General features: G+C 68.3%; 4 protein-coding genes across 4 annotated transcripts; 2 read left to right on the forward strand and 2 right to left on the reverse strand.

The window, feature by feature from the left end:
• Positions 1 to 33: 33 nt before the first annotated feature.
• LOC308228138 (espin-like) lies at positions 34 to 10,134 on the forward strand (the record flags this gene model as incomplete). Its single annotated transcript, XM_080631270.1, has 15 exons — positions 34 to 327; positions 949 to 1,142; positions 3,178 to 3,364; positions 3,450 to 3,632; positions 3,720 to 3,851; positions 3,933 to 4,152; positions 4,225 to 4,475; positions 5,829 to 5,990; positions 6,075 to 6,249; positions 6,519 to 6,545; positions 7,402 to 7,547; positions 7,634 to 7,915; positions 9,716 to 9,795; positions 9,877 to 9,888; positions 9,987 to 10,134. 15 exons carry the CDS (start codon positions 34 to 36, stop codon positions 10,132 to 10,134), a joined length of 2,493 nt encoding a protein of 830 aa, XP_080487396.1.
• Positions 7,949 to 9,275, forward strand: LOC308228144 (espin-like protein; the record flags this gene model as incomplete). The annotated part of the gene is made up of 2 exons (XM_080631277.1): positions 7,949 to 8,011; positions 8,121 to 9,275. The coding sequence occupies 2 exons, from the start codon at positions 7,949 to 7,951 to the stop codon at positions 9,273 to 9,275; spliced, it is 1,218 nt and encodes a 405-aa protein (XP_080487403.1).
• Positions 10,135 to 10,868: 734 nt separating the features above from the next.
• On the reverse strand, positions 10,869 to 14,515 carry TNFRSF25 (TNF receptor superfamily member 25). The gene is given in 7 exon segments (XM_080631279.1): positions 10,869 to 11,556; positions 11,644 to 11,705; positions 11,773 to 11,854; positions 11,923 to 12,155; positions 12,157 to 12,292; positions 12,386 to 12,569; positions 14,413 to 14,515. Coding segments are annotated over 7 exon segments (1,317 nt in total). The 5' UTR covers positions 14,443 to 14,515; the 3' UTR covers positions 10,869 to 10,966.
• Positions 14,516 to 15,528: 1,013 nt separating this feature from the next.
• PLEKHG5 (pleckstrin homology and RhoGEF domain containing G5) lies at positions 15,529 to 21,377 on the reverse strand (the record flags this gene model as incomplete). Its single annotated transcript, XM_080631331.1, has 18 exons — positions 21,320 to 21,377; positions 21,082 to 21,184; positions 20,941 to 21,001; positions 20,772 to 20,863; positions 20,563 to 20,699; positions 20,378 to 20,496; positions 18,787 to 18,972; positions 18,486 to 18,656; positions 18,315 to 18,410; positions 18,183 to 18,233; positions 17,926 to 18,075; positions 17,740 to 17,850; positions 17,513 to 17,662; positions 17,293 to 17,430; positions 16,992 to 17,111; positions 16,777 to 16,909; positions 16,383 to 16,704; positions 15,529 to 16,309 (listed from the first exon to the last, which is right to left on the reverse strand). The coding sequence occupies exons 1-18, from the start codon at positions 21,360 to 21,362 to the stop codon at positions 15,529 to 15,531; spliced, it is 2,964 nt and encodes a 987-aa protein (XP_080487457.1). The 5' UTR covers positions 21,363 to 21,377.
• Positions 21,378 to 23,182: the final 1,805 nt, after the last annotated feature.

The raw sequence follows: 23,182 nt of genomic DNA on the forward strand, positions 1-23,182 counted from the left end.
GGCGGGGCCCGGTCCGGTGCCGTCGGGGCAGGGATGGCGCTGGAGCGGGCGCTGCTGGCGGCGCGTCAGGGAGACGTGGAGGCGCTACGGGGGCTGCGGGCGGCCGGGCTGCTGCGGCCGGGGCTGCGGGACGCGCTGGGCGCCTCCCCCGCGCACCACGCCGCCCGCGCCGGCCGCCTCGCCTGCCTCCGCTTCCTGGCGGCTGAGGCCGCTCTGCGCGGGGACGCGCGGGCGCGCAACGGGGCCACACCGGCCCACGACGCCGCCGCCACCGGCAACCTGGCCTGTCTGCAGTGGCTGCTCACGCAGGGGGGCTGCGGCGTGCAGGTGCGAGCGGGGCGCGGGGGGGGCGGCGGGGGGACACTGGCGGCGAGGGGAACCGGGACGACTTTCCCCCGGCCCCTCCTGGGCGGGGCGGAGGGGGGGTCACGGCCAGCACCGGGCCCGGAGAGCCTCGGGTGCCCCAGCGGGGCTGAGCCCAGAAGGGCGCACAGAGCCTCCCTCCCGGGGTTACACAACGGCGGGACCGGGGCGGTAAGAGGCTTGTCCGGTGCCGGCCGAGAGCTAGGGACATGTGACGGGCTGGAGGAAGAGGAGGTGGCAGAGGGGCCGGGGATTAAGCGGGAAGGACGGGGTCAGCACGCTTGGGCAGGCTCCGCTCGGCGGCACAACGGGGTTCTGCGGTGAGCTCCCACAGGCTGGGACTGCCCCACACCGGCAGAACAAGGGGGCTTTGCCCACCACTTGCTGGTTGCGGATGCAGGCCTCACTGGACAGCCAGCACGGTCCTTCTGATGGTCCTGTCCCTACGTGGCCAGGAACTGCCCCCCAGCCAGCCCACCCTGCTGGGGCCAGCTCCTCTGGGTGATGCCCAGCAGCCCCTCACACGCTACCTTGCTGAGGGGCTCAGGTCCCGGGTGCCAAAAGCCACCCCGCTTCCTCCCGTAGGATACAGACAACTCCGGTGCCACCATCCTACACCTGGCAGCCCGCTTCGGTCACCACGAGGTGATCGAGTGGCTCCTCCGCTTCGGAGGCAGCGACCCCACAGCAGCCACCAACACGGGAGCGCTGCCCGTCCACTATGCCGCGGCCAAAGGGGATTTCCCTTCCCTGCGACTCCTCTTGGGACACTGCCCCAGGTAACGGCGCCCGCTGCCTGCAGAAAGGGGCCAGCAGGGGCGCGGGTCCCCACTGCTGCCCCATCCCTCCCTCCGGCCGCCGGGCAAGGAGCCAGCCCCGGGGACAAACACCGCAACCTCCCGCATCACGCAGCTCCAAGGGCAACGCAGCGTTATCAGCGCAGGCAGCCAGCCTCACCTTCTTTATGGCCCTGAGAGAAAGGGCGAGGAGGAGAGCGGGGAGCGCTGGCAGAAATACTGCTGCCGGCCGCGGTGCTGCTGGCTCGGGGCGATAACACAGCCGCCTTTGTCCGCGCGTTATGTAAATGGATTGGGCTGCCCGCCGGGGAGAGGCCGCTCCCCGCGCAGGAGCCGACCTTGCCGCCCGTCCTGTGCCGCGGGCATCGCTGGACGTGAATCGCCCTCCCCGCTTCGCCTCCCGACGGTGCCCCCCGGGTACGCGGCAGAGCAGCCCCCCGGGCACAGGGTACCAAGCCTGACCGCGGGGCCACGGCGGGGATTAGGTGGCTCCTAATCCAATTTGCTGCTGCTGTGGGCAGCGGCCGCTGGAAATAACCCCCAGCCCTGAGGGCCACGCTGCTGCCCCACGCCATGCCCAGCAGGCTGAAAGGATGCAGATGCAAGGGGGACACGCGGCTCCCCCACATCCACAGGGCCCCAAGTATGCAAGAGATGAACTGGGGCTCAGGACCCCTCTGTCCCTGGGGTCCACGACGTCAGCCTCCCATCCTTCCCACCAGGCAGAGCCCATTGCAGGATTCCTATATCCCCATGGCACTCACCAGCAAAACCACAGCCTCCCCAGCCCCAGCCCCGGCTCTTTATCCCCTTCCCCAGGTGTGTCAGCTCAGCCCCGGCACCTGGCGGGGGGGAATTAACCCCCCATGGCCCACAGCCCAGCCCCAGCCCAACCACAGCTCCTGCTCGGTGCCCGCCGCACTGGCCCCGGTGAGCGTGGCGCTGGCGTTGGCTTTCACGCTTCTTGCCGGGGTTGCTCTGCTGCCGTTGACGCCTTCCCCCTGAATTATTTAGGGCTGGCCCTGCTCCCGGCCCCGCGCCCGCCCGGAGGCTCCGTTACAGCCACGAAACCCAATCCCTGGGAGCTGTGGTGGGATGCTGGCACTTCCAGCCCACCTTAGCACCGGCCTGTGGGATCCCCGGCAGCCGGTGGCCCCAGTGTGGGGTCTAAGCCATCTGGCAAAGCAGTTTACCAGCGCTTGTCCAAGAGGCTTAACCCCTTCCCGATTAGTGGGAAATGGCAACCAGGGGCTGAACATGTGCCTATGCCCCCATAGCTCCCTGTACCCCAGCCCAGCCTCCATCACCCCAGCACCGACCCTTGCTTGTGCCAGCCCGGTGCTGTGGCATGGCGGGAAGGCAGCGCTGCCCACGGCCCGTCTCACAGTTACAGGGATCAATTATTAAGGGCCCATGATCACTGCGATAACAGAGCAGAGTATTTATTGCTCTTCCTCTTTTAAATATTCAACAGGGGTTTTTATGGGGCGCTTGACAAAGCAACTTCTTGCACGGCAGGGATGTGGGATGCAGGGATGCAGAATACGGGGTTGTGGGGTACAGGGTTGCAGGATACAGGCTGTGCGATTTGGGATGTGCAGTTCAGACCAGGAGCAGAGGGGGGATGCTGGTGCCAGTCAGTGTGGTGCGGGTCAGTGTGGTACAGGTCAGCCATTCCCTGCCGGCTGCCCTGCAGCTGGTGCTGCCTAAGCTGCTTATTTAAGAACAGGGCTAAATTGCAGTGTCCAAAAAGAGCCGGAGGAAGGAGCTTAGCCTAAGCAGGCTGATTAACTTAGTGACCTCCCACCGCAGTGGCCGCTGCTGTGCGGGGACCCAGTGGGGAGCCGTGGGGTGGGTTGTTCCCAATCCACACTGCCTGGACCCAGCCAGCATCCCCTCTGCATTTCCCTGTGTCCCTCACATCCCCATGTCCCTGTGACCCACACGGCCCCGGCACCCTGTACCCGTGGTCCCAGTGCAGTGGCCACGGGTGACGGGCTCTGTGCCCCTCTTGCAGCACGCTGAGTGCCCAGACCAAGACGGGGGCCACCCCGCTGTACCTCGCCTGCCAGGAGGGCCACCTGGAGATCATCCAGTACCTGGTGCAGGACTGCGGGGCCGATCCCCACGCACGCGCCCATGATGGCATGACCCCGCTGCACGCAGCCGCACAGATGGGCCATAACACCGTCATCGTCTGGCTGGTAAGAGCCGGGCGCGGGGTGGTGGTACAGCACCACGGCACGGCCTGCGGTGCTCAGCACCGGTGCTCGACCCAAAACCACACAGATGAGCTTCACGACGGTGAGCCTGTCGGAGCGGGACGCCGAGGGCGCCACGGCCATGCACTTCGCCGCCAGCCGCGGCCATGCCAAAGTGCTGAGCTGGCTGCTGCTGCACGGCGGGGAGATCACCGCAGATGGCTGGGGCGGCACGCCGCTGCACGACGCTGCCGAGAACGGCGAGCTGGAGGTGGGTGCTGGTGGCCAGCACGGTGCTGGAGTGGGTAGAGGGGGGGAGCCGCCCTCCAGCCCCACCATGTGCCCCCACTCTCCCCAGTGCTGCCAGATCCTGGTGGTGAATGGCGCCGACCTCAGCATCCGCGACCAGGACGGCTACACGGCGGCCGACCTCGCCGACTACAATGGCCACAGCCACTGCGCACAGTACCTGCGCACTGTGGAGAACATGGTACGGGGGGGCCCTGGGGCTGAGCACATGGGGAGCGCCATTGCTCCCACCCTGTGCCTGACCACGCGGCTGTGCCGGCAGAGCGTGGAGCACCGCGTGCTATCGCGGGACCCCTCGGCGGATGGGGAGTGCCGGCAGCTGGACTCGGGCATGTCCTCACCCAACACCACGGCGTCGGCACCGCAGGCACGCTTCGAGGTGGGCTCCCCCACCAGCACCCTCTCCAACTACGACTCCTGCCACTCCAGCCAGTCCAGCACCGGTGACAAGAGGGGCGGCCCCCCGGGGGCCCCTGCCTCCCGTGAGTGCGGGGTTGTGGGGCGCAGGGCAGGGGGCATGGAGCCGGCCCCCCCTGATCCCCTGCCCCGCACAGGGGTGCCCGAGCCAGCGCTGGCGGACATGCAGGCCTACATGGACATGCTGGACCCCGAGACGCGGCCGCGGGGACGGGGGCCCGCAGGGGAGGGTCCCCCCCCACCGCCGCCCCCCACATTCCCCCCCCCACCGCCACCACCCCCCGGGTACCCAGCTCCGGCGCCCCCCGCTGCGCCCCACACTGCAGACATCTACGTGCGGGCCAAGAACAACCTGCGGCACGTGGAGAGCCAGGCACTGCGCCGAGAGGTACGGCTGCTGCTGGCCACAGCTGAGGGGATGTGCCACCGGGCACCCGTCCCCATGGGGAGCCATCAGCTCGTGATGGCACTGGGAGGGGACATTGCCCATTGAGGCCACGTGCTCGCGATGCTGGCACACACCGGGGTGCCCAGCGATGCCGCAGCACGGCACTGGGGGCCCCGCTCCACCACGGTGCCAGGCTGGCGGCACCGTGCAGCCGCACCCATGCAGCCCGGGCGATGCCGCCGGCACCGTGCTGGGCGTGCGCAGCCGCGCCAGCTGCAACCCGAGCGGCCGGCTCTGGTGTCCCGGTGCTGTGGGTGTCGGGTGGCACAGCCGGCGCTGCCAGCAGCTGAGAGCGCTCAGCCGGGTGGGCACAGGTAAGAGGGGTGCAGCCCCCAGGGCTGGGGGGGGCAGTGGGGTGTGGGGGGCTTGGGGGTGTCCTGACCCCCAACCATGGCTCTTGGCACCCCACCAGTGGCAGGAACCCGGTGCGTGGCCATGGCCAGGGTGCTGGCATCGCCCAATGCTATAGGAGATAGGGGTATGGGGGCAGAGGGCTCGGCAGAGCGCTGTGTAGGCGCAGGGCCCCATTGTACCCATTGTGCATGGCCCTGGCTCAGCACTTAATGAGTGACCCCAATTGCAGCTGCCCTGGGGAGACGCCAGCCCGGTGCCGGAGTGGCACAGGCACCCCGTGCAATGGGGCTGGGCAGTGCAGACCCCACACCAAACCGGGGCTGGGGCTGCCACAGCAGGAGCAGTGCTTGGCACCGTGCCTGCGGCACCCAGAGCAGGAAGCGCTGAGATGGCGCTTGTTGACTTGGTGCTGGTGGCGAGCGCCGTGCGAGTGCCGCGGGTGGAGATGGCGCACGGGGAAATGCAAATACCAGGGCCCCTGACACGGGGCTCAGGGCTGTGCTGCTGCAGCACCATAAACCATGGAGCGGGTACAGCCCCGGCAGCACAGTCCTGCAGCAAAGCCGCTGCGGTATGTGCCGGGGTGAGCCGAGGCTGCGCTGCCTGAGCGCCCTGCTCAGAGGCAGGTTTGGCTCCAGGCCCTGGCCCCGCAGGGAATTAGCTCCCGATAATCCGCAGGGCCGGGGCTTGGCACTCCTGTTCCCATGAGGTTATCCCAGGGGAGGCTCCTGGGCACAGGCCGGGGTGGGGGTCACAGTGGCAGGCACTGATGGTGCGTGTTGCCAGCCTGGCACACAGCCTCTGGTGCAGCCTTGTGCCAAGGGGACCCGTGGGGCACGCGCCTGCCGTCCCCCCAGCCTGGCATCTGCCCCATGGCCCCGCTGTGCCGTGGCTCTGGCCCATGGCTGTGCCCGAGTTAAGCCACGCTCCCCATTGCAGTTGGCATCACGCGAGAGCAGCCCCGAGGGCCTGCGCAGGGTCGACTCCAGCCGGCGGTCGAGGAACTTTGGCAAGCAGCCGAGCACCGGCGACTACTACAAGCACCTGGGGCACGGTGCAGCCGAGCAGCCCGGCCCCCGGCGGATGGCGCACAGCGAGGAGGTGAGACCGGGGCCTTGTGCCGTGAGCCTGCGCGTGGCTCAGCACCACCGGCACCGCGCGACGCCTGCCGCTGCTCTCCTCCAGGCATCGCCCATCTCAGCGGACACCATGCGCAATGGGGAGAGCAAGCCTGGTGCTGAGCTGCCGCCACCACCGCCACCGCCACCACTGCCCGATGCCGCCTGCCCCACAGCTCCACCGCCACCCCCGATGGCCGAGACCCCCGCTGGCGCGCGCCGCTCATCCTCCTCCACGGGAAGTAAGTGGCAGGGATCCCGGGGAGCGATCCCGGGCACTGTCCGATCGGCTGCACCGCAGCACCGGCACATCTCCTCCTGCGGCACCGCGGCCGCGCAGCTCCTGATGGCCTCTCTGTCCTTCTCTCCTCCGGTGTCGGCGCGGGGGCCCCCCTGCCCGCCCGCCCCTGCCTGCTCTCTCTGCTGGCTGCTTCTCTTCTCTCTTGTCTCGCGGTGGCCAAATCCTTCCTCTGCCGCGCGCCCTGTGCCGCTTCTCTGCTTCTCCCCCTAGGAGGAAAGGCGCTCAGGCAGATGAAGAGTAAGTACCGCAGCCCTGCGCACCTCCCTGCTCAGGGGTGCCAGAGGGGGCCAACCTGGCACCATCCCATGCCAGAGCCATGGGACATCGATGACCAATGGGGCCGGCAACCGCCAGCAGCGCTGGGGCCCACTGAGCCCTCGCCATGGCATCGCCAGGAGATGCCACGCGGCTCCCGAACGATGGTGCGGGGCTGCCGAAGCCTCCGGGCAGGGCTGGCAGTGCCGGGGCCCCACACACAGAGAGCCTTTGTTTGCGCTCAGCCGGCCGGCGTGACCCCACCACGTGAGCACCGGCCGCTCCCCCGTGCTTTATTAGCGCCGGCTCCCGGGGCCGCGGGGTCTCGGCGGTGCTGGATGGCAGCGCCCTCAGCACCCGCAGCCCTCCGAGCGGGGCGAGCCGTGGGCAGCGGGAAGGGGGCTCTGCCTTGGCACAGCACCATGGGCCGTTAGGGACCCGCTCATGGCTGGCACGGACGGTGGGTGCTCGCAGGGTGTGGGCATTGCCGGCAGCGATGCTGTGCTCTGGTGCTGTGCAGCCCTTGGGGATGGCGTGGGGCCGGCTCAGGCTGCCAGCACATTGCTGCTGGGGACTGCAGGGTGTCCAGCTCCCTGGTGAGGTAGCACGGGTCTGTCCTACCGGGCTGGACCAGCCATGGGCCGGTCCCTCCACAGGCAGGTCACTGCTCTTGCAGTGGGGGGGGATGAGGGATGCTGCTCTGATGGGGCTCTCAGGGGGTCCCAGTTGTGGGGGGGCAATCAGCCAACCCCCCTGTGCCCTGCCAGCCTGCAGTGCACCCAGGGCATCAGGGGCTGCTGGCAGCGGGACTCTTACTGCCCACCCTGCCTCCCGCCAGGCACCAAGTCCTTCAACATGATGTCCCCCACCGGTGACAACTCGGAGCTGCTGGCCGAGATCAAGGCTGGGAAGAGCCTCAAGCCAACGCCTCAGAGCAAAGGTTTCACCACCGTCTTCTCCGGCAGCGGCCAGGCAGGGGCCAACGTAGGTGGTGGTGATGGCAGGGGAGCCGGTGGCGCGGTGCAGTGCGGCTGGGTGGGCACCGACCACTGCGCTCTCTTTCTCCACAGGCAGAGTCGCCGGTGTCCTCCCCATCACCCACCAGGACGCCCACCCCACCGGCCACCCCTGAGGCCACTGGGCCACCTCGCTGCCTGGCAGGCAGCTCACCGGAGCCGGTGCTCAATGGGAGCTCACCGGTGCCGGCGGCAGGCGCTGGGGCAGCGGTGGAGGCGGAGGCGCTGGTGCCGAGCCACGATGAGCAGGGCCGGCCCATTCCCGAGTGGAAGCGGCAGGTGATGGTGCGCAAGCTGCAGCTCCGCATGCAGGAGGAAGAGGAGCAGCGCCGCAAGGTAAGGGGGGTCTTGAGTGCCGGGGTGGCGAGCATGGCGTGGGCACAGCCCAGCACCTGGTGTCATGGTGTGTGTGGCATCACCTCCAGCTCCAAGGCAGGGACCACCTTACATGCATGCAGGGGCATCGCGCCCCGGGGTGGCGGTGGCATGAGGCGCACTTGGCACAGCCTCAAGAGCCCCTTTGCCCTCTCTCCCGCCGCAGCCCGGGAGCCGCTCGCCGCCCCTGTGCCGGCATGGGCCGCCGGGACCCGCCGGGCAGCCGATGCGGGAGGAGGATGTGCGGCACTTGGAGCGGCGGCTGGGGAGCCTGCGGGTGATGCAGGAGGCACAGCCGGGGCCGCTGCTGCCCGGGCAGCTGGAGCAGGAGCTGGTGCCGCTCCTGCCGCGCCGCACGGCCCCGGCACCCCGGGATGCGCCTGCCCATCAGGATGTGCCCGCCTGGGGGCTTGGGGGGGGGAGCAGCCCCGGCACCCAGCACGATGCCCAGCGAGAGATCCTGCGCTGCGGTGTGTCCGTCCGCAGCCTCAAAGCCAGCTACGAAGGGCCGGGGGGGGCCCCTGCGCCCCTCCCCAGGGTCACCAAGCGCAAGCGCTCGCAGCCCCCCGGCAGCCCCCGCCGGCCCGTCCTGGAGGAGGAGTACGGGGCCGGGGCACCGCGGCAGAGCAGCCCGCGGGAGCGCGCCGAGGCGCGCAAGGAACGCGCCGTCTCCCTCTTCCTGGAGCACTGGAGGAAGCGGGTGCTGGCGGCGGTGCCCAGCGAGGAGAGGCTGCAGTGGCCGGGGGGCCGGCAGCGGGCGGCGGGGCGGCTGCTGGCGCGCTGGAGAAGCATCGCCCGCCGTGTGCCGGGGCGGCAGATCCGGCGGCTGAGCCGCGCCACGGTGCTGTACTGGCCCCAGCACTTCCTGCCCCACGTCGGCGGCTCGCCCGTGCCCCACGACAGCCTCCCCCTCGACCTCTTCATGCTGGGCTACTTCCAGCTGCTGGAGATGCCGCTGAGCCCCGAGGAGCGGCGCTTCCGCCACCTCCTCTGCTACGAGATGTTTGACCGCCTGGGCAGCCACAGCTGGCGCCGCGTGCGCCGCTTCCACCGCGCCGCGCTGGAGCGGGTCGAGGCCGGTCACCGCTGCTGGTGCGACGGCTTTGAGGACCTGGTGCACGAATTCTTTGGGGGCAGCCCCGCCACGGCGGCACCGAGCGTGCCGGAGCCCCCCGCCATGTCCGCACCGCGAGGGGAAGGGGCAGCAGTGCCGGCACCAGTGCCGGAGCTGGGCGAGTTCAGCGAGGAGGATGTCTGTCGCTTCATCGACCGCAGCTTCTCCTTCTGGAAGGAGAAGGAGGTGGAGATGTTCGACACCTGAGCCCGGCGGGATGAAGCAAGCGGTGTGGCACGGGGCTGGCTGTGAGCGGGTGCTGGCGGAGGCAGGACACGGTGCTTGGGTTCAGCCCAGCGGAGGGCTCGGTGCTGGTTTGCGCTGGGCGCAGGCTGAGGTTGCGGTGTGCCGCTTGCTGTGGTGCTGTGTTGTGCGGGGACGTAGCGCTGGGGCTGCGCTCCCCTCGGGCGTGGTGTTTGCGGTGCCGGGGCAGAGTGAGCCCCCGCGTGTCAGTGCAATAAAGCTGTGGTGTGCTGCGAAGGGCTGGCCACGCCGCGCACTCCTTCCTCCTCCTCGCGCTGGCGAAGGCCGGTAGCGAGGGGCAGCGTCGATGAGCGGTGCCATGTGCCGGGTGATGCTGCTGCCCCGTGGTGCCGATGGTGAGGGTGGGCTGCTGGCAGTGCCGGTAACACAGGTGTCTGTTGCAGGAGCAGGAGGAGGAGGCGCGCCTGGCCAGCATGCCGGCCTGGAGGAGGGACATCCTGCGCAAGAAGCTGGAGGAGGAGAGGTGAGCCAGGGCCGGGGGATGCAGCACGGAGTGGCTGCACCCATGGCTCCGCTAACCCTGCTCTTCCCTTTGCCTTCGCAGGGAGCAGAAACGGTGAGTGCCACAAGCCCCTTCCCTGGGCGGGCAGGCGGGCACGGTGGCTGCAGCGGCTCTGGTGACCGTGGCACCCCGTGCCCTCCGCTACCGAGCAGGAAAGAGCAGGAGAAGATGAAGCGGGAGGAGGAGGAGAAGGAGAAGGAGCAGTCGGAAAAGCTAAGGACTCTCGGGTACGATGAGACAAAGCTGGCACCCTGGCAGCGGCAGATCATCCTCAAGAAGGGGGACATAGCCAAGCATTAGCCACGCCATGCCGTGCCCTGGCTCTTCGTGGTGGGAGGAGGCCAGCAGGTCCCACCATGGACCAGGATGCGCCTCGGCACCCTCCTCCCGCCGCGGACGGCTCCATAGCCTGACCAGGAGGAGCCCCTGCTGCCATCCATAGCCCCATCCCGCTGCCACCAGCCCACAGCCACCCCATGCTGCCCTGTGCACAGCGAGCTGCCGCGGCACAGGGCACCCGGCTCCTTGTGTGCCGCCCGGCATGACCACGGCGCCTCGGTTGGCTGCACTGCCGGCTCCCCGCTGGCACCGCTCGCCTCTGCGGCTGCAGCATCTTCGGCTCCATTCCTGCCCCTCCCACCTCCGGAGCTGCTCCAGGCCGGCTCCCGGCTCCCCTCGCCCTGGCCCACCTGCCTTCCCAGCCATTAAACCGATAAACCCTGCCAGCAGTGCCCCGCGCCTTCCTGGGGCTGCCCATGCCACCCCCTGCCTGCACCGCGCTGCCCATCGCCCTCACCAGCATCACCCGCGGTGATGACCCTGACCGGCAGATGGAAAATGTGCCACTTTATTGGGGTGCGGGCATGCGCTGCCAGCTGTGGGCGGCCTCGAGAACTATCCCATGGGTTCAAAGGGGCTCGGTGCCGGCTCATCCTGTGAGGGGCCGGGCAGCCGGTGTGCCGGGGCGCGGGGTCCCCTCTGGCCCCATGAGCAGGGGGCTATAAATAGGAGGGGCCGGCAGGCAGGAAGGGGACGTAAAACTGACATAAAATGTCTACACGGCATAAGTAACAATACTTAGGGGTATGGCTCTGCTGAGGCACCTCCCTCTGATGGGGCGCAGCACCAGGGGTCAGGGTCCCATTGACAGGCTCTGACGCAGCGCCTCGGCACAGCCGGCCAGCTCCATGCGCTCCAGCGCGGCGAAGATGCGGTCGAGCGTAGCACTGGTCTGCTGGCACCAGCGCTTCAGCATCTCGTACTGCTGGTCGCGGATGTGGGCCACCTCCAGCTCCACCAGCTCAATCTCTGCCTCCCGCAGCTCCAGCACCCGCATGAACTCCTTCCAGCGCCGCACCGGCACCGCGTCGATGACGGCGTAGAGCTGGCTGCCCTGCAGCAGGGTGCCGCGGGGCTCCGGGGGGGCAGAGAGCTCCAGCTCGCCGGGCTGTCCCCGCAGTAGTGCCTCACATATGGGGCTCTGCCTTGCCACACCGTTGGCATGCTCCAGCACTGGTGCGGAGCATGGCTGGGTCCAGCACTGGCTGTTCCATCCCTGGGCACTGACCTGGCACTGCGGCGTGGCCACAGGGCTGGATATTGGGGTGAGAGGGCTGCCTGCTGGGGTGTTGTGCCAGAGACGCTTCCTCTTGTGGTAGATACCGAGGGCACCCAGGAAGAGGGGCCCGGTGAGCGCCAGCAGGATGTACTCCAGCCCTGAGCCTGCAAGGAGGAGCAGGAGCATCACCATCAGCCAGCCGGTGCGGTGTCCCCTGCGCCATCACCACCCTGGCCCTGCCAAACCCGCACCTTGGCCACCGCTGACGCCACACACCCGCTGACACTCCTTGCCGCACGTCTCCGGGATGCTCCTGCAAGGAGAGGGGAGCCATAGACCCTGCGCCGTGCCGTGCATGCCATGGGAGGGTCAGCACTTACATGTGGCACGGCCGGCACTCCCTGCCCTCGGCGTAGAAGTTGGGTTTGCAGCCACCACAGACGGTGTCCTGTGCCTTCGAGCCTGGGGAGAGGGTGGGTGTCAGAGGCGGCAGTGCCAGCAGGAGCGTGGCACAGCCTCAGGGCACTCACAGGGCCGCTGGATGAGCCGCCCGACGCAGGGCTCGCACTGCTGGCACGAGAAGTCACTGCAGGCACTGTTGTGGCACTGACGGAAGTGGCCGGGCTCGCAGCCGCAGACGACATTGCTGGTGGCAGAGCAGTTGGTCAGCACGGTCTGGAAAGCTGCAGGAAACAGGCAGTGAGTGGCACGGCGCGGCACTGTGCCATGCAGCGTGGCACAGCGTGGCACAGCACAGCACCGGCTCACTTTGGTGGTCGCACTCGTAGCAAGCCTGGCACTCGGTGAGGGTGTTGGGCTGGGCGAGGAAGGTGCCGGTGGGGCAGGAGGCGCAAACGGTGTCGTTGCCATGGCTGGAGCAAGGGGTGTGCAGGAACTTCCCTGTGGGGACAATGGGGTGACAAGGAGCGTGACCGCATAGGGCCACAGTCCCTGAGTGCCACAGCCGTGCTGTGCTGGCCGGGCAGCTCTCACCTGCAGAACACTGGGTGCAGCACCGGCGAACTGCCTCGACCCAGTTCATGCCGAGGGGGCAGCGGGGTTTGGTGATGTGCCTCTGCAGCCGCACCAGCACCCGCTGCCCCCACGGCAAGGCGCAGTCCCGGCACCCTGGGGGCTGCGATTCACTTGCTGCGAGCCACAGCGCTGCCAGGATCACCTGTGGGCAGGAAGAGAGCCGGCATTCAGGGCATCAAAGCACCTCGGCTGATAGAGCCAGAGCCGAGCCTGCCCCGTGCTGTCCTGTGCCGGGCGGGACGGCTGCAGCCCCGTGCCCCGGAGCAGCGCGGATGTGGGGCCGGGAATGCCCCACAGTATCCCCTGCTCTGAGCTTTCCCCCGCTTCCTGCTGGCCCCGCGGGGCACGCACACTGCAGGGGCCATCGCACCGTCCTTGTGCGTGGAGGCTGCCGCCGGGTGCCCCCCGGGGTGCTCCAGCGGTGCTGGGGGCCGGCCGGGAGCGGGGCCGGATGCTCAGCACGGGGGTTAACGCTGACGCTCCTGGGGTTTATCTCCCCGCAGAGGAGGCGATTTCCTCCCCCGGAGGAAGCCGTGCCCGGCTCACGCTCACCCCGATGCTATCGCTCCTCGTACGTGCGTCCAAAGTAGGTCACGGCTCCCCCGCTCCGGGGCACCGGCGCTGCAGGCAGGGGAGCCCCGGCTGGGGGCCAGGGGGTGCCCGCGCCAGCACCCCCAGTGCTGGGGCCAGGGAATTCCTCGCCGGGGGCTGGATTTCCCAGCGCCGATGGCACTGATTGCGGCAGCTGAATCATCCCAGAGAGAGCAGCAGAGGGGCAGGGGGGCTGCTGGGTTACGGTAAATATCTGGGTCATTCCCCATTGCCTCCGTTCATTCTCTGGTGGGTTTTGATGGTGGTAGACATCAAGCAAAAGGAAGATGTACAGAAAATCAGGGCCGAGCTGCCCCAGGCAGAGGCCACTTTCTCAATGGAGTTGGAGAAGAGCTGCTCCTGTCGTGTGTTTAATTGTTTTTCATGCCCAAATGGTGCCTGGGAGGTGGGTGACACTCCTCTGGCCAAGCTGCCAGCCACCACAGACCAGTTTGTGTTGGAAGGGACCTTAAAGCTCATCCAGTTCCAATCCCTGCCACGGGCAGGGACCCCTTCCACTGGAGCAGCTTGCTCCAAGCCCCTGTGTCCAACCTGGCCTTGAACACTGCCAGGGATGGGGCAGCCACAGCTCCTCTGGGCACCCTGTGCCAGCGCCTCACCCCTTTTCATCCTCCCACCATTTTTCAGCTTCACACTCCCCTGCCCCGGGGCACCGGTCGCTGCACCCAGGGGAGCCGCAGTCAGGGTGACGAAGGGGTGCCCGTGCCAGCACCCCCAGTGCTGGGGGCGAGGGGTGGGCTCGGTGCCAGGGGATTCCTTGCCGGGGGCAGGATTTCCCAGTGCCGATGGCCCTGATTGCGGCGGCTGAATCATTTTCCATTAAACCCACCGGCAGACTGAAACCCGCGCACGCTGCAGCACTGCCGGCACGTCGAGGCGGCTGCCGCGGCCCCGGTTGCCATCGGCACCTCTGAGTCACCACCGGAGCTACGACGTTCCCATGAGGGGCCCTGCCGAGCGCAGATGCTGCCGCATTCCCAGGCATGGGAGTGGGTGCCTGGAGGCAGGAGACATTGCAGGCACAGCCCTGCCATTGGCTGCATGGCAGCAGGAGCCACCACCACATCCTGTGCCGCGCAAACACCATCCGTGCCCATAATGCAGCCCTGGTGCAGCCTCCACTCCTGGTGCCCGTGTGCCAGCACCAGCCCTGGCTGTCGGCACAGGCAGCCCCTATGGCTGTGCCCTCCCTGCAGCCCTGCGTCTGAAGCCACAGCTCCCATGGCTGTGCCTGCCATCTGCACGGGCAAGGCAGACCCCAGTGCCAGGCCATGCAGCAAGCACTTGGCACGCTCAGCACTGTGCTCATCCGATACCCACCCTGCTCTACATCACCCCATCCAGTGCCATGGGCTGGGCACGGCTGCACTCACCCAGCCTGCGCCCAGGCAGCAGCGCTTCATCCTTGCAGGTGATGGGGTTGGGTCATGCCGGGCAGCGAGCGCGGTGCAGCGGTGCAGCGGGGTGTCGGGGCAGCTCAGCGCCCGCGCAGGGAGCCCCAGCACCCCATGGCCGCCGCCAGCAGCGCGCAGTGAGTGAGCCCCAGCCCTCCCCACGCAGGCTTTTACCGCGGCCGCGCGGGAGGAAATGCTCTTTTGGAAACACGTCCCAGGGGTGCGAAACCACCTGACGGGAGCGCCGGGGGTGGGAGGGACCTGCCTGCCCCCGCACAAGCCAACACCTCCCTTCCCGCTGGCACAGACCCAGTGTGGCCGGAGGGGACATGGCAGCAGTGCTGACCCCCGCCACACGGCTCCATCCCCACCATGAGGCTGGAGCTGTGCCGTGTACCCACCGTGGTGCTGCGCAGTCACATGGTGCCATCAGGGCCAAGGGAGAGGCGAGGCAGAGCGAGCGTGCACCAGCTGGGTTTATTGCTTGGCCGGGACATGGAGCGCGGCACGGGACAGCAGCCAGTGCTCCGGCCACCGCCGCGGCTCCCACACTCCGGTCCCAGGCGCTGCCACCTGCTGCCATCATCCCAACCCGATAGGGCAAACCTCGCCCCCATCCACCACCATCCCCTCCTGCCCCAGCCTCCTCCATGCGCGCCCTCAGCATCGTGCCCCCAGCGCCACAGCCCTCTCATCACCTTCCCCACTCACCACCACCAACTTTGTCACCCCCTCCTCGTCCCCCGCTTCTGATGCACCATGGGGCAGCTGGGCCCCAACCAACAACCCTCATCCCTGCAGACGAGGGTTTGGCATGAGCCATGTCCCTGCCCACAGGAGGTGCAGGCAGCCCTGTGCCACCGTGCCCAGGCCATGTCCTCGCTGAGGGGACTGATCTGCATCCCCATCCGTGACCTCCCATCGCCCGGCCTCAGCATTACGCTCCGGTTGGAAGCGGGAGCAGCTCCTTTGTGCAGCCGTACATCCATCCCCACCGCTCCGGCGGCTCTCAGACCTCCCTGCAAGACAGGGAGAGATGCCTTCAGTGCCGGGACCCTGGCACCAGGGAGCGACAGAGCATCCTCCAGCAGCCACCTACGAGGCGGTCAGCGTGGAGTTGAGCAGCAGCGTGGTCCGGATCCGGTAGAGCTGCGCCAGCGTCAGCTTGCGGTGCTGTGCTGACTGCGGGTCCGAGAGGGTCCGGCGGGCAGCGGGCAGGGGGCTGTGACTGAGCTCCCTTGGAAGGGACACCGAGCGCTCCACCGGCTCCTCCGGCTCCGAGAGCTCTGAGGTGGAGCTGCCGCTGCTGCCGGGGGCAGCCGGGAGGCCAGGGGCTTGGTGTGGGGTAGTCCGGGGGGGCCCAGGGCACAGGTCAGACAGGCTGCGGCTCTGGCTGAGGGGGGCCGGGGGGCCGGGGCGCAGGAGCTGGGGCAGGTTGGCCTCCGACTTGGACTTGAGCACCCTGGTGGGGCAGGGCAGGAGCTGCACGGGGGTCTGGCGGCGCAGCCGGGGTGAGGGGGGCCGTGGGGCTGGGGGGGCAGCGTGGGGCTCGCGGCCCTCCTCAGGCTGCTGGCCAAAGTCCCGCAGGGAGGTGGGTGAGAGCGTGCCGTAGGCGCTGTCGATGGAGGATGAGCGGCAGCCGCTGGCCGGGGAGGCCGTGCCATGGGGCAGGGGGACAGGCAGGGCACCCGCAGGCAGCTCCCGCGGGGGGGTCTCGGAGGAGGTGGGTGTCCCGGCGCTGATGGAGGTGCTGGTGCCGATGGAGGAGCCGTCCGAGGCTGAGCTGAAGGGCCCCGTGTCCCAGTCCGGGGAGGAGAGCTCGTCACCGCCGTCCGTGGCCACCACGGCGAGGGTCTCGGTGGAGCCGTCGGACGGGCTGTAAGGGAGAGGATGGTGAGGAGGGGGCTGTGCTGGGCTGGGGGTCGCAGGGTCCTCCTCCTGGCTCCTACCAGCGCTGCGAGTCGGGGCTGGCGCTGCCGCGGCGCAGGATGGTTGGGGAGCTGGCAGCCGAGGCGTCGCTGTCACCATCCTCCTCCTCCTGCTCCTCCAGGCGCCGGCGCTGCCGCAGCCGCTGCAGCAGGTTCTGGGGACAAGGAGGCATCAAGGGAGGCCTGGGGTGGCCACAGGACCCCTGCCCGCCCTCTGTGCCCCTCACCTGGGCGTTGCGCACCGCCTCGACCCAGCCGCGGCACAGCGACTGCCCGCTGGCCTGGAATGTGTAGGCAGCCACGGCGCTCCCGAGCTCGTTCAGGTAGATGAGGAGGAAGGAGCCTGTGGGCAAGGGACATCAGCAGTGCCCAGGGACCCCCCCTTGCTGCCCCCATCACCCCCGGTGCTGCTCACCCGGGTCCCTGAGCTCGCGGCACACGACCTTGTCCACCAGCAAGGGCTGCCGGATCACCTTGGTGCGCTCAGCCTTCTTGAGGGGCTTGGTGATGAGGAAGAGGTCGGTGAAGAGGAAGCAGTAGACGTCCATCTGCGGGGGGGAGAATGGGGCTGTGGGTGCTGGCCGGGGCGAGCGGGCAGGGGCTGGGGCTCCCCGTCCCCCTTGTCCTCACCTTGCTGTCTTTACCTTCCCGCATCCGCAGGCTGCCCTCAAGGAGGAGCTGCCGCGTGTCCTCCGGGGACGTGCCGGGGATGGGGGCCGTCAGGTCCAGCCGCAGGAACTCCTTCAGCAGCTGCCGGGATCCCCGGTGTCAGCGGTGGTGTGGGGTAGCATGGCACGGCACAGGGTGGCATGACAAGGCATGGCATAGGGTGGCACAGCATGGTATGGCACAGGGTAGCATTAGGTCACAAGGGGTTACAAGATACCGGGTGACATGTTATGGCGTGGCAGCTCTGCCATGCCCAGCCTACCTTGTCCACCTCATCCGTGCTGCCCTCCACCACCTCATAGGCATCAATGCGGCTGAGGATGGCGGCCAGGCGCTGCCGCTCCTGCCGCTGCCGCATCCGCGAGTTGACGTCGTTGATGAAGCGCTCCACGGAGCCAATCTGTGCCCGGGTGGTGGTAGGTTCAAAGGGGGGGGACACCGCTCAGCACACCCCACAGCACCCCGTGTCCACATCCCCTTACCATGGCAGTGATGGCATCGCGGGCACGTGGGTCATCCGTCTTCTTCAGCACAGACTTGAGGAGCAGTGGGTACTTGGTGAGGCGCTGGTGGGGTTTCACCAGCATGTCGCTCAGCTTCAGGCGGCTGCACTGCTCGTGCTTCTCAGCCCACTGTGGCACACAGGGGTCAGACCCACACCGGTATCGCACACCGGTACCGCACACCAGCCCTTGCCCGCTCCCCTTACCGTCACATAGGCACGGAAGAGCTCGCTATCCCGCAGCAGCGTCCGCATGTACTCCATGCAGCCCTCCTCCTCCATGCAGTACCGCACATAGGGCTTGAAGAGGGACCCGAACTGGGGGGCACAATGGGGTCACCACAGGGCACAGCATGGCACAGCCCCACCGCGGCATGGCATCCCCCCACTCACCGTCTTGAAGCCATCGAGGAAGTCGACAGGGTCAAGCAGCGCTCCGGTCCTGCGCGCCTTGGCCAGCACCGGGGCCATGACGCCGCGCCACAGCTCCCGGTGCAGCCGGATGATCTCACCGATGTTGCTGAAGAGCCGCTCAGCATCCACCTGCAGTGAGGCCGCGGCTGCATGGGGATGGCACCTCACCCTGCCGCGGCCAACCGCGATCCCAGCCCCGACCTGGGGGTCCCCATCCCTGCAGCCCCGTCCCTCACCTCACAGAGCAGCCCCGACTCCTGCAGGTTCAGCAGGCAGCAAAGGAAGAGCTGCAGGGACAGAGAGGGAGCCGGTGGGGTGCAGCCACAGCCCTGGCCCCCCGCCGCGCCACAACCATCACCATCACTCACGTCAGTGATGACTTTGAGCTTGCGGATGTAGGTGGCCTCGGTGTGCAGCAGCTCCCAGATGGCTTCCTGCTGGTGGCACTGCCGGCGCGACAGGGCCTGCGGGGCTGAGCGTCAGCGCCATGTCGGTGGTGGGGCAGCGCCGCCGCGGCCCCCGGTGCCCCCCGGCCCTACCTCCGCGCCACGGATGATCTGCTGCCAACTGTCCTCCAGCGCCAGCCCGGCCTCGTCCCCGTCCTCCTCCCAGGAGTCGCGGTCGAAGCGGAGCTGCGGCGGCAGCTTGGGCAGCCCGAAGGTGCCGTAGGCATGCAGCCGGCTCGCCAACTGCTCCAGCTTCTCACTCTCCTGGCCAAGAGCAGGGGGCACAGCAACCAGTGCCCGTGTGCCACAGACCCCTCACCCTGCACCGCGGAGCTCCGGCCCCACTGGAGGGACCCATCCCAGTGCTCCCTCCCCATGCCCATGTCCCACCTACCCGTCCGAAGGAGCTGGCGCTGGTGCCGGAGCCGAAGAAGCCGCTGAAGCGGCTGGCGGCGCGGTTCTTCCAGGTATCGGTGCCATTGGTGGGCAGGGAGCCACTGGCGTGCGGGGACAGCTCGGGGTTGGGGATGCTGCTGTCCCCCAGGAACTCCGTCATGTTCTTCCTCCGCCGGCCCGGAGCCTGCAGTGGGGACACAACCGGTGTCCCCGTGGTCAGCGCCCGGCACCGTGCACAGCGCAATGCCTCAAGCAGGGCTGACCGTGAGCACCCATGGGGCAGGCAGCACCCAGAGGGCACCCCCGGCCGCGGTCCCCTGCCCGCACTGACCTGCCTACCTGCATCCCGGGGGCGCAGGGCCCCGGGTGCTGCCCGGCAGAGCCCAGCTGGTCACGGGCAAGTGGCGCAGGGGCTCAGGGCATCCCAGGGGATGTAGGAGCCCCTCCGAGCCGCCCAGCCTTGCTCCCAGCTCGGACGGTGGAGCTGGACCCGGGCAGGCTCCTCCGAAACAAAAGGAGGTGGGGCCAGTGCCGAAAAACTGATTTCCCTCCTCGGCAGATAAGCTAACCCGAGCCAAACAATTCACCGGCGGACATCAAAGCCCCCAGCTGGCCGCGGGAGCTGGGTCACGGCCAAGCGGCTCCTGCGGCCCCGGGCACCGCTGCACCGGCCTCCCCCTCTATCCCTTGGATGCGTCCGTTGCCATCATCCCCACACAAAGGGCAGCAAAGTGGGGCTCCCTGCCTGCCCCCAAGCCAAGGTCATGGCCATGCTGCTGCCACTGCCGCTGGCACAGCCCCACGCCCTGCCACGTCCACCATGGCCCTATCCCTGTCACTCACCGCGCTGCTGTGTCCCCAGAAGCCCTGGCTGCTGCCAGCCCCATGGTCCCTGTGTGGCTCAGCTCCCAGATGCCCCCAGGAAGGCTGAGAGCCCTGCACCCACGGCTGGTTGCCCACTGGTCCCCTCGCCCCACTGGGGCCATGCTGGTCCCACAGCCAGGCATTGTAGTGCTGGACACGGGAGGCCACCAGCCCTGGCCACACGGCCAGCGTGCCACGCTCTGGGGCTGCCGGTGTGGGGCCGAGCACCAGGTCCCCACTGCAGCCTGCTCCCACGGGGAGTGGCAGCCAGCCCAGCCCCACGCCTTATCTGGGGCCAGGGTCCATGGGGCAGGACCGAGCTGTGCTCAGCAGTTGCCAGAGGCCGTGATGAGAGCAGGACCAGCAGCCAGGGCAAGCCATGGAACCAGGGCGGCACAGAGTGGCTGCCATTGCCAAGGGGCTCCTGTTTGCTCCAGTGCCAGCCTGTGCATGGCACAGCCACAGGGCTGGTGCTGCCGGCTGAGCTGCCACACCTAGCGCAGAGCACTGCCCTTGCACAGCAACCATGGCACAGCCAGGAGCCAAACTGGCTCCTGGGGGCTCCAGGGAGGTCTTCAGTGACACCAAGCAAGGCTATGCAGGAGACACCATCCCTATGTAATCCTATGTGTCCTATCTTCCCAGCATGGATGGCTACATGGGGATCTCATGCTCTGTCATCCCCTCCCCAAGTCCTCCCCTCCACGGCTGTCACCAGCACTCACCAGGCTGTCAGCGCCCTCCCGTTGTCCTGGCACCGTGCCGGCGGGGTGCACGGTGGGCAGAGCAGCCAACCTGGCTTCCTGCACTGCCTGCTCCACCTTCAGCTCGTCCCCGGGCTTGGCTGCGGGAGCAGGGGGTGGTCAGAGCCCCGCGGCACAGCCGAGCCCCCCGCCGGGCCCCGGCGCACCTCTCACTCGCAGGTAGTGCCCCCCGAAGCGGAACGCCTCGAACTGGAGCGAGAGCGGCGTGTGCGACTGCTCCAGGTACACGTCCACCCTGCCCGGCTCGATCGCCTTCCTCTCCAAGACCGGCAGCAGCACCTCCCTGCAGGGACAGGAGCCCCGTGTCCATCTATCCCCGCACCGGCCCCTGCACCCCCATCCCCAGCACGCTCACCCCAGGGATTTCTTCCTTGCGGCCGGCACAATCTCTGCCTCGACGTTGATGCTGAGGTCAAATTTGAGGGTGAAGCACTCCTTGCTGGGGTCCTAGGGGAGGCAGCATCACTCACCCATGCGGCTTCCCTGCCCGTTGAGCACCCAAAGGAGAGGGGCCGGTGCCTTACATCTGTGTGCCGGCGTCGAGCCTTCTTCTTGGGCAGCTTCAGCGCTGAGCTCCTCCGCTCCCTGTGGGCACAGAGCAGACAGGGTGACAGGGACAGCATGGGCTGGGGACATGGAGAGGACACGCAGGACCGGGGGCTCACCCTCTGCTATCGGCCGGTCCCTCCTCCTCCTCCTCCACATCAGAGGCAGGGCTGGTGCGTGGTGGGCACGAGCGCGTTGACATGTTGCGGGCCAGGATGGAACCTGCAAATGGGTGTTTGGATGGGCTGTGCCAGCATCCCAGCCCTGTGCTGGCCCCGGCTGCTTCCCACTCGGATCCCTGCACCGCGCCGGCCCCAAGCGCATCCCGCTGGGATGTGGAGCCGGTGCCCAGCTCACCTGGCGGGGGCAGGTCAAAGCGGATGTGTCCATCGCAGTGCATGGCGCCATGCAGGCGGCTGTCACAGAGCTCACACAGGCTGAGGGGGCCGCTGCAGCTCAGCCGCCGGCACTCCGCATGGTGACACACCTGCGGGCACACGCACCGCCGCGGCACATCAGCACCATGAGCAGCAGGGACCCCCCTTCCCATCCCAGCTGGTGCTGGCTCATGGGCGACACCGAGGCCAGAGTGGGCACCGTGAGTAGGATACGAGAGGTTCTGCACCATGGAGCGCCCTCCCTGCCCCACCACATTGAGCAGGGCGCGGGGAAAGGTGGCTCATGCCCAAGCACGGGGGTGGCAGCCAGGGGACAGGCACCTGCGCCTGTGCCTCCCGCACCTCCCGGTGCCCGCAGCCGCCCCTCGGCGCTGACGGGAGCCGCGTCCCTGCGGCAGGACGGAGGAAGCGGGTGTCTGCAGCAGAACAATGCTCGAGCCCGGCGCGTTTCCTCCCATTGTGTGCTGGCCACGGCCGCGGCCCCGGCCCCGCCGGGCATTCACAGCGGGTTATTTTTAACCCCCCGGCAGGGCCCCCAGCGCCGTGCAGGGCCCGTGACCCCCGGACAGCGCCCGCCTCAACGGGGGCTCCAGAGCCGCGCTCCAATCACTGCGGTGCCAGTGGCCTCTGCAGCACCGCCCGTGTGTTGCGGTGTCACTGGGGGACCCCCATCGCTGTGCAGGGTGCGCGGGGCTGCGGGGAGGAGCCAGCCCTGCCCCGGCTCGCCTGCAGCGCTGCGCCGCGGCGGGGAGGAAGCTCCATGAGCTGCAGCCACCCCCGCTTCCTGCCCCCCTTCCTCGGGCGCTGCTGAGGTCAGAGCTGAAGCGCTCCCCGAGGGGCCACCAGCCCCTCCAGTGCGCCCAGCACTGTCCTACCACGGGCCACAAGGCAGCTCCCCCCCATCAGCCGTGCCCAAGATGCCCCACACTCCTGGCCCCAGCAATACTTCTCTCCCCCCATGTACCCCAGCCCATCACCATCGTGGCCATTGTGGCACCTGCGAAATGGAGAGCATGGCCGTGGGCTTCAAGGCAGTGACCACCTGCTTGGTGGGCACCCCCGGGACCTTCGGCAGCTGCCCTGCAGTGAAGGGGATGCGATGCAGGACAAGCCCCCACCCCAGCCAGGACCCCTCGCCCCACGCTACCTGCTGGTCACTGTCAGGGGGTCTCTGATAACAGCGTTGGGGTGGTCCTGGTGTGCCCCAAGGCAGCCACAGCCCAGTGCCACGTGTGCCCCACCAGCACCGGCTCTGCCACCCCAGCCGTGCAAACAAAGCGCCGCGGCACACCTCCAGCACAGCTGGGCTGCTGCTGTGCCAGAACGACACCGCCCGCGGCACAGGAACACTGGGACTCAGTGGGAGCTGGAGTGCGGATCCAGCCTGGCCCTGCATCCAGCCAGCCCAGGGTGGAGAGAAGGGATCCTAAATCCGCTCTGGCATCACGTTAGCGAGTGGTGGAACAAACGGGCTGGAGTGGATTAACCCAAATCACACCAGCCACAGGAAAGAGGCCGGGGGGCACACTAGCCATGCCAGGGGGCTTTGGGTTGGGCATAGCCACCCACTGCCCCTTTGCATCCATCAGACCAACACCACTCGGCACTGCTCGGTGCTACCCAGCAGCCCATGGCACCCACCTTGGCCGCCCTCCTCTCGCCGGAGCAGTCGGGGTTCTGGCAGCGCAGCACTGGTTCCTCCGGTGGGCACGGCTCGGCTACGGAAGAGAGCAGGGGTCAGTGCCAGGGTGAGCCCCTCCAGCCCCACTCCCGGCCCTGTCCATGTAAAGCAAAGCACACGGGCTTAAACAGGGCTGAAATG

Source organism: Psittacula echo (assembly GCF_963264785.1).
Source record: "Psittacula echo genome assembly, chromosome: 17".
Lineage (NCBI taxonomy): Eukaryota > Metazoa > Chordata > Aves > Psittaciformes > Psittacidae > Psittacula > Psittacula echo.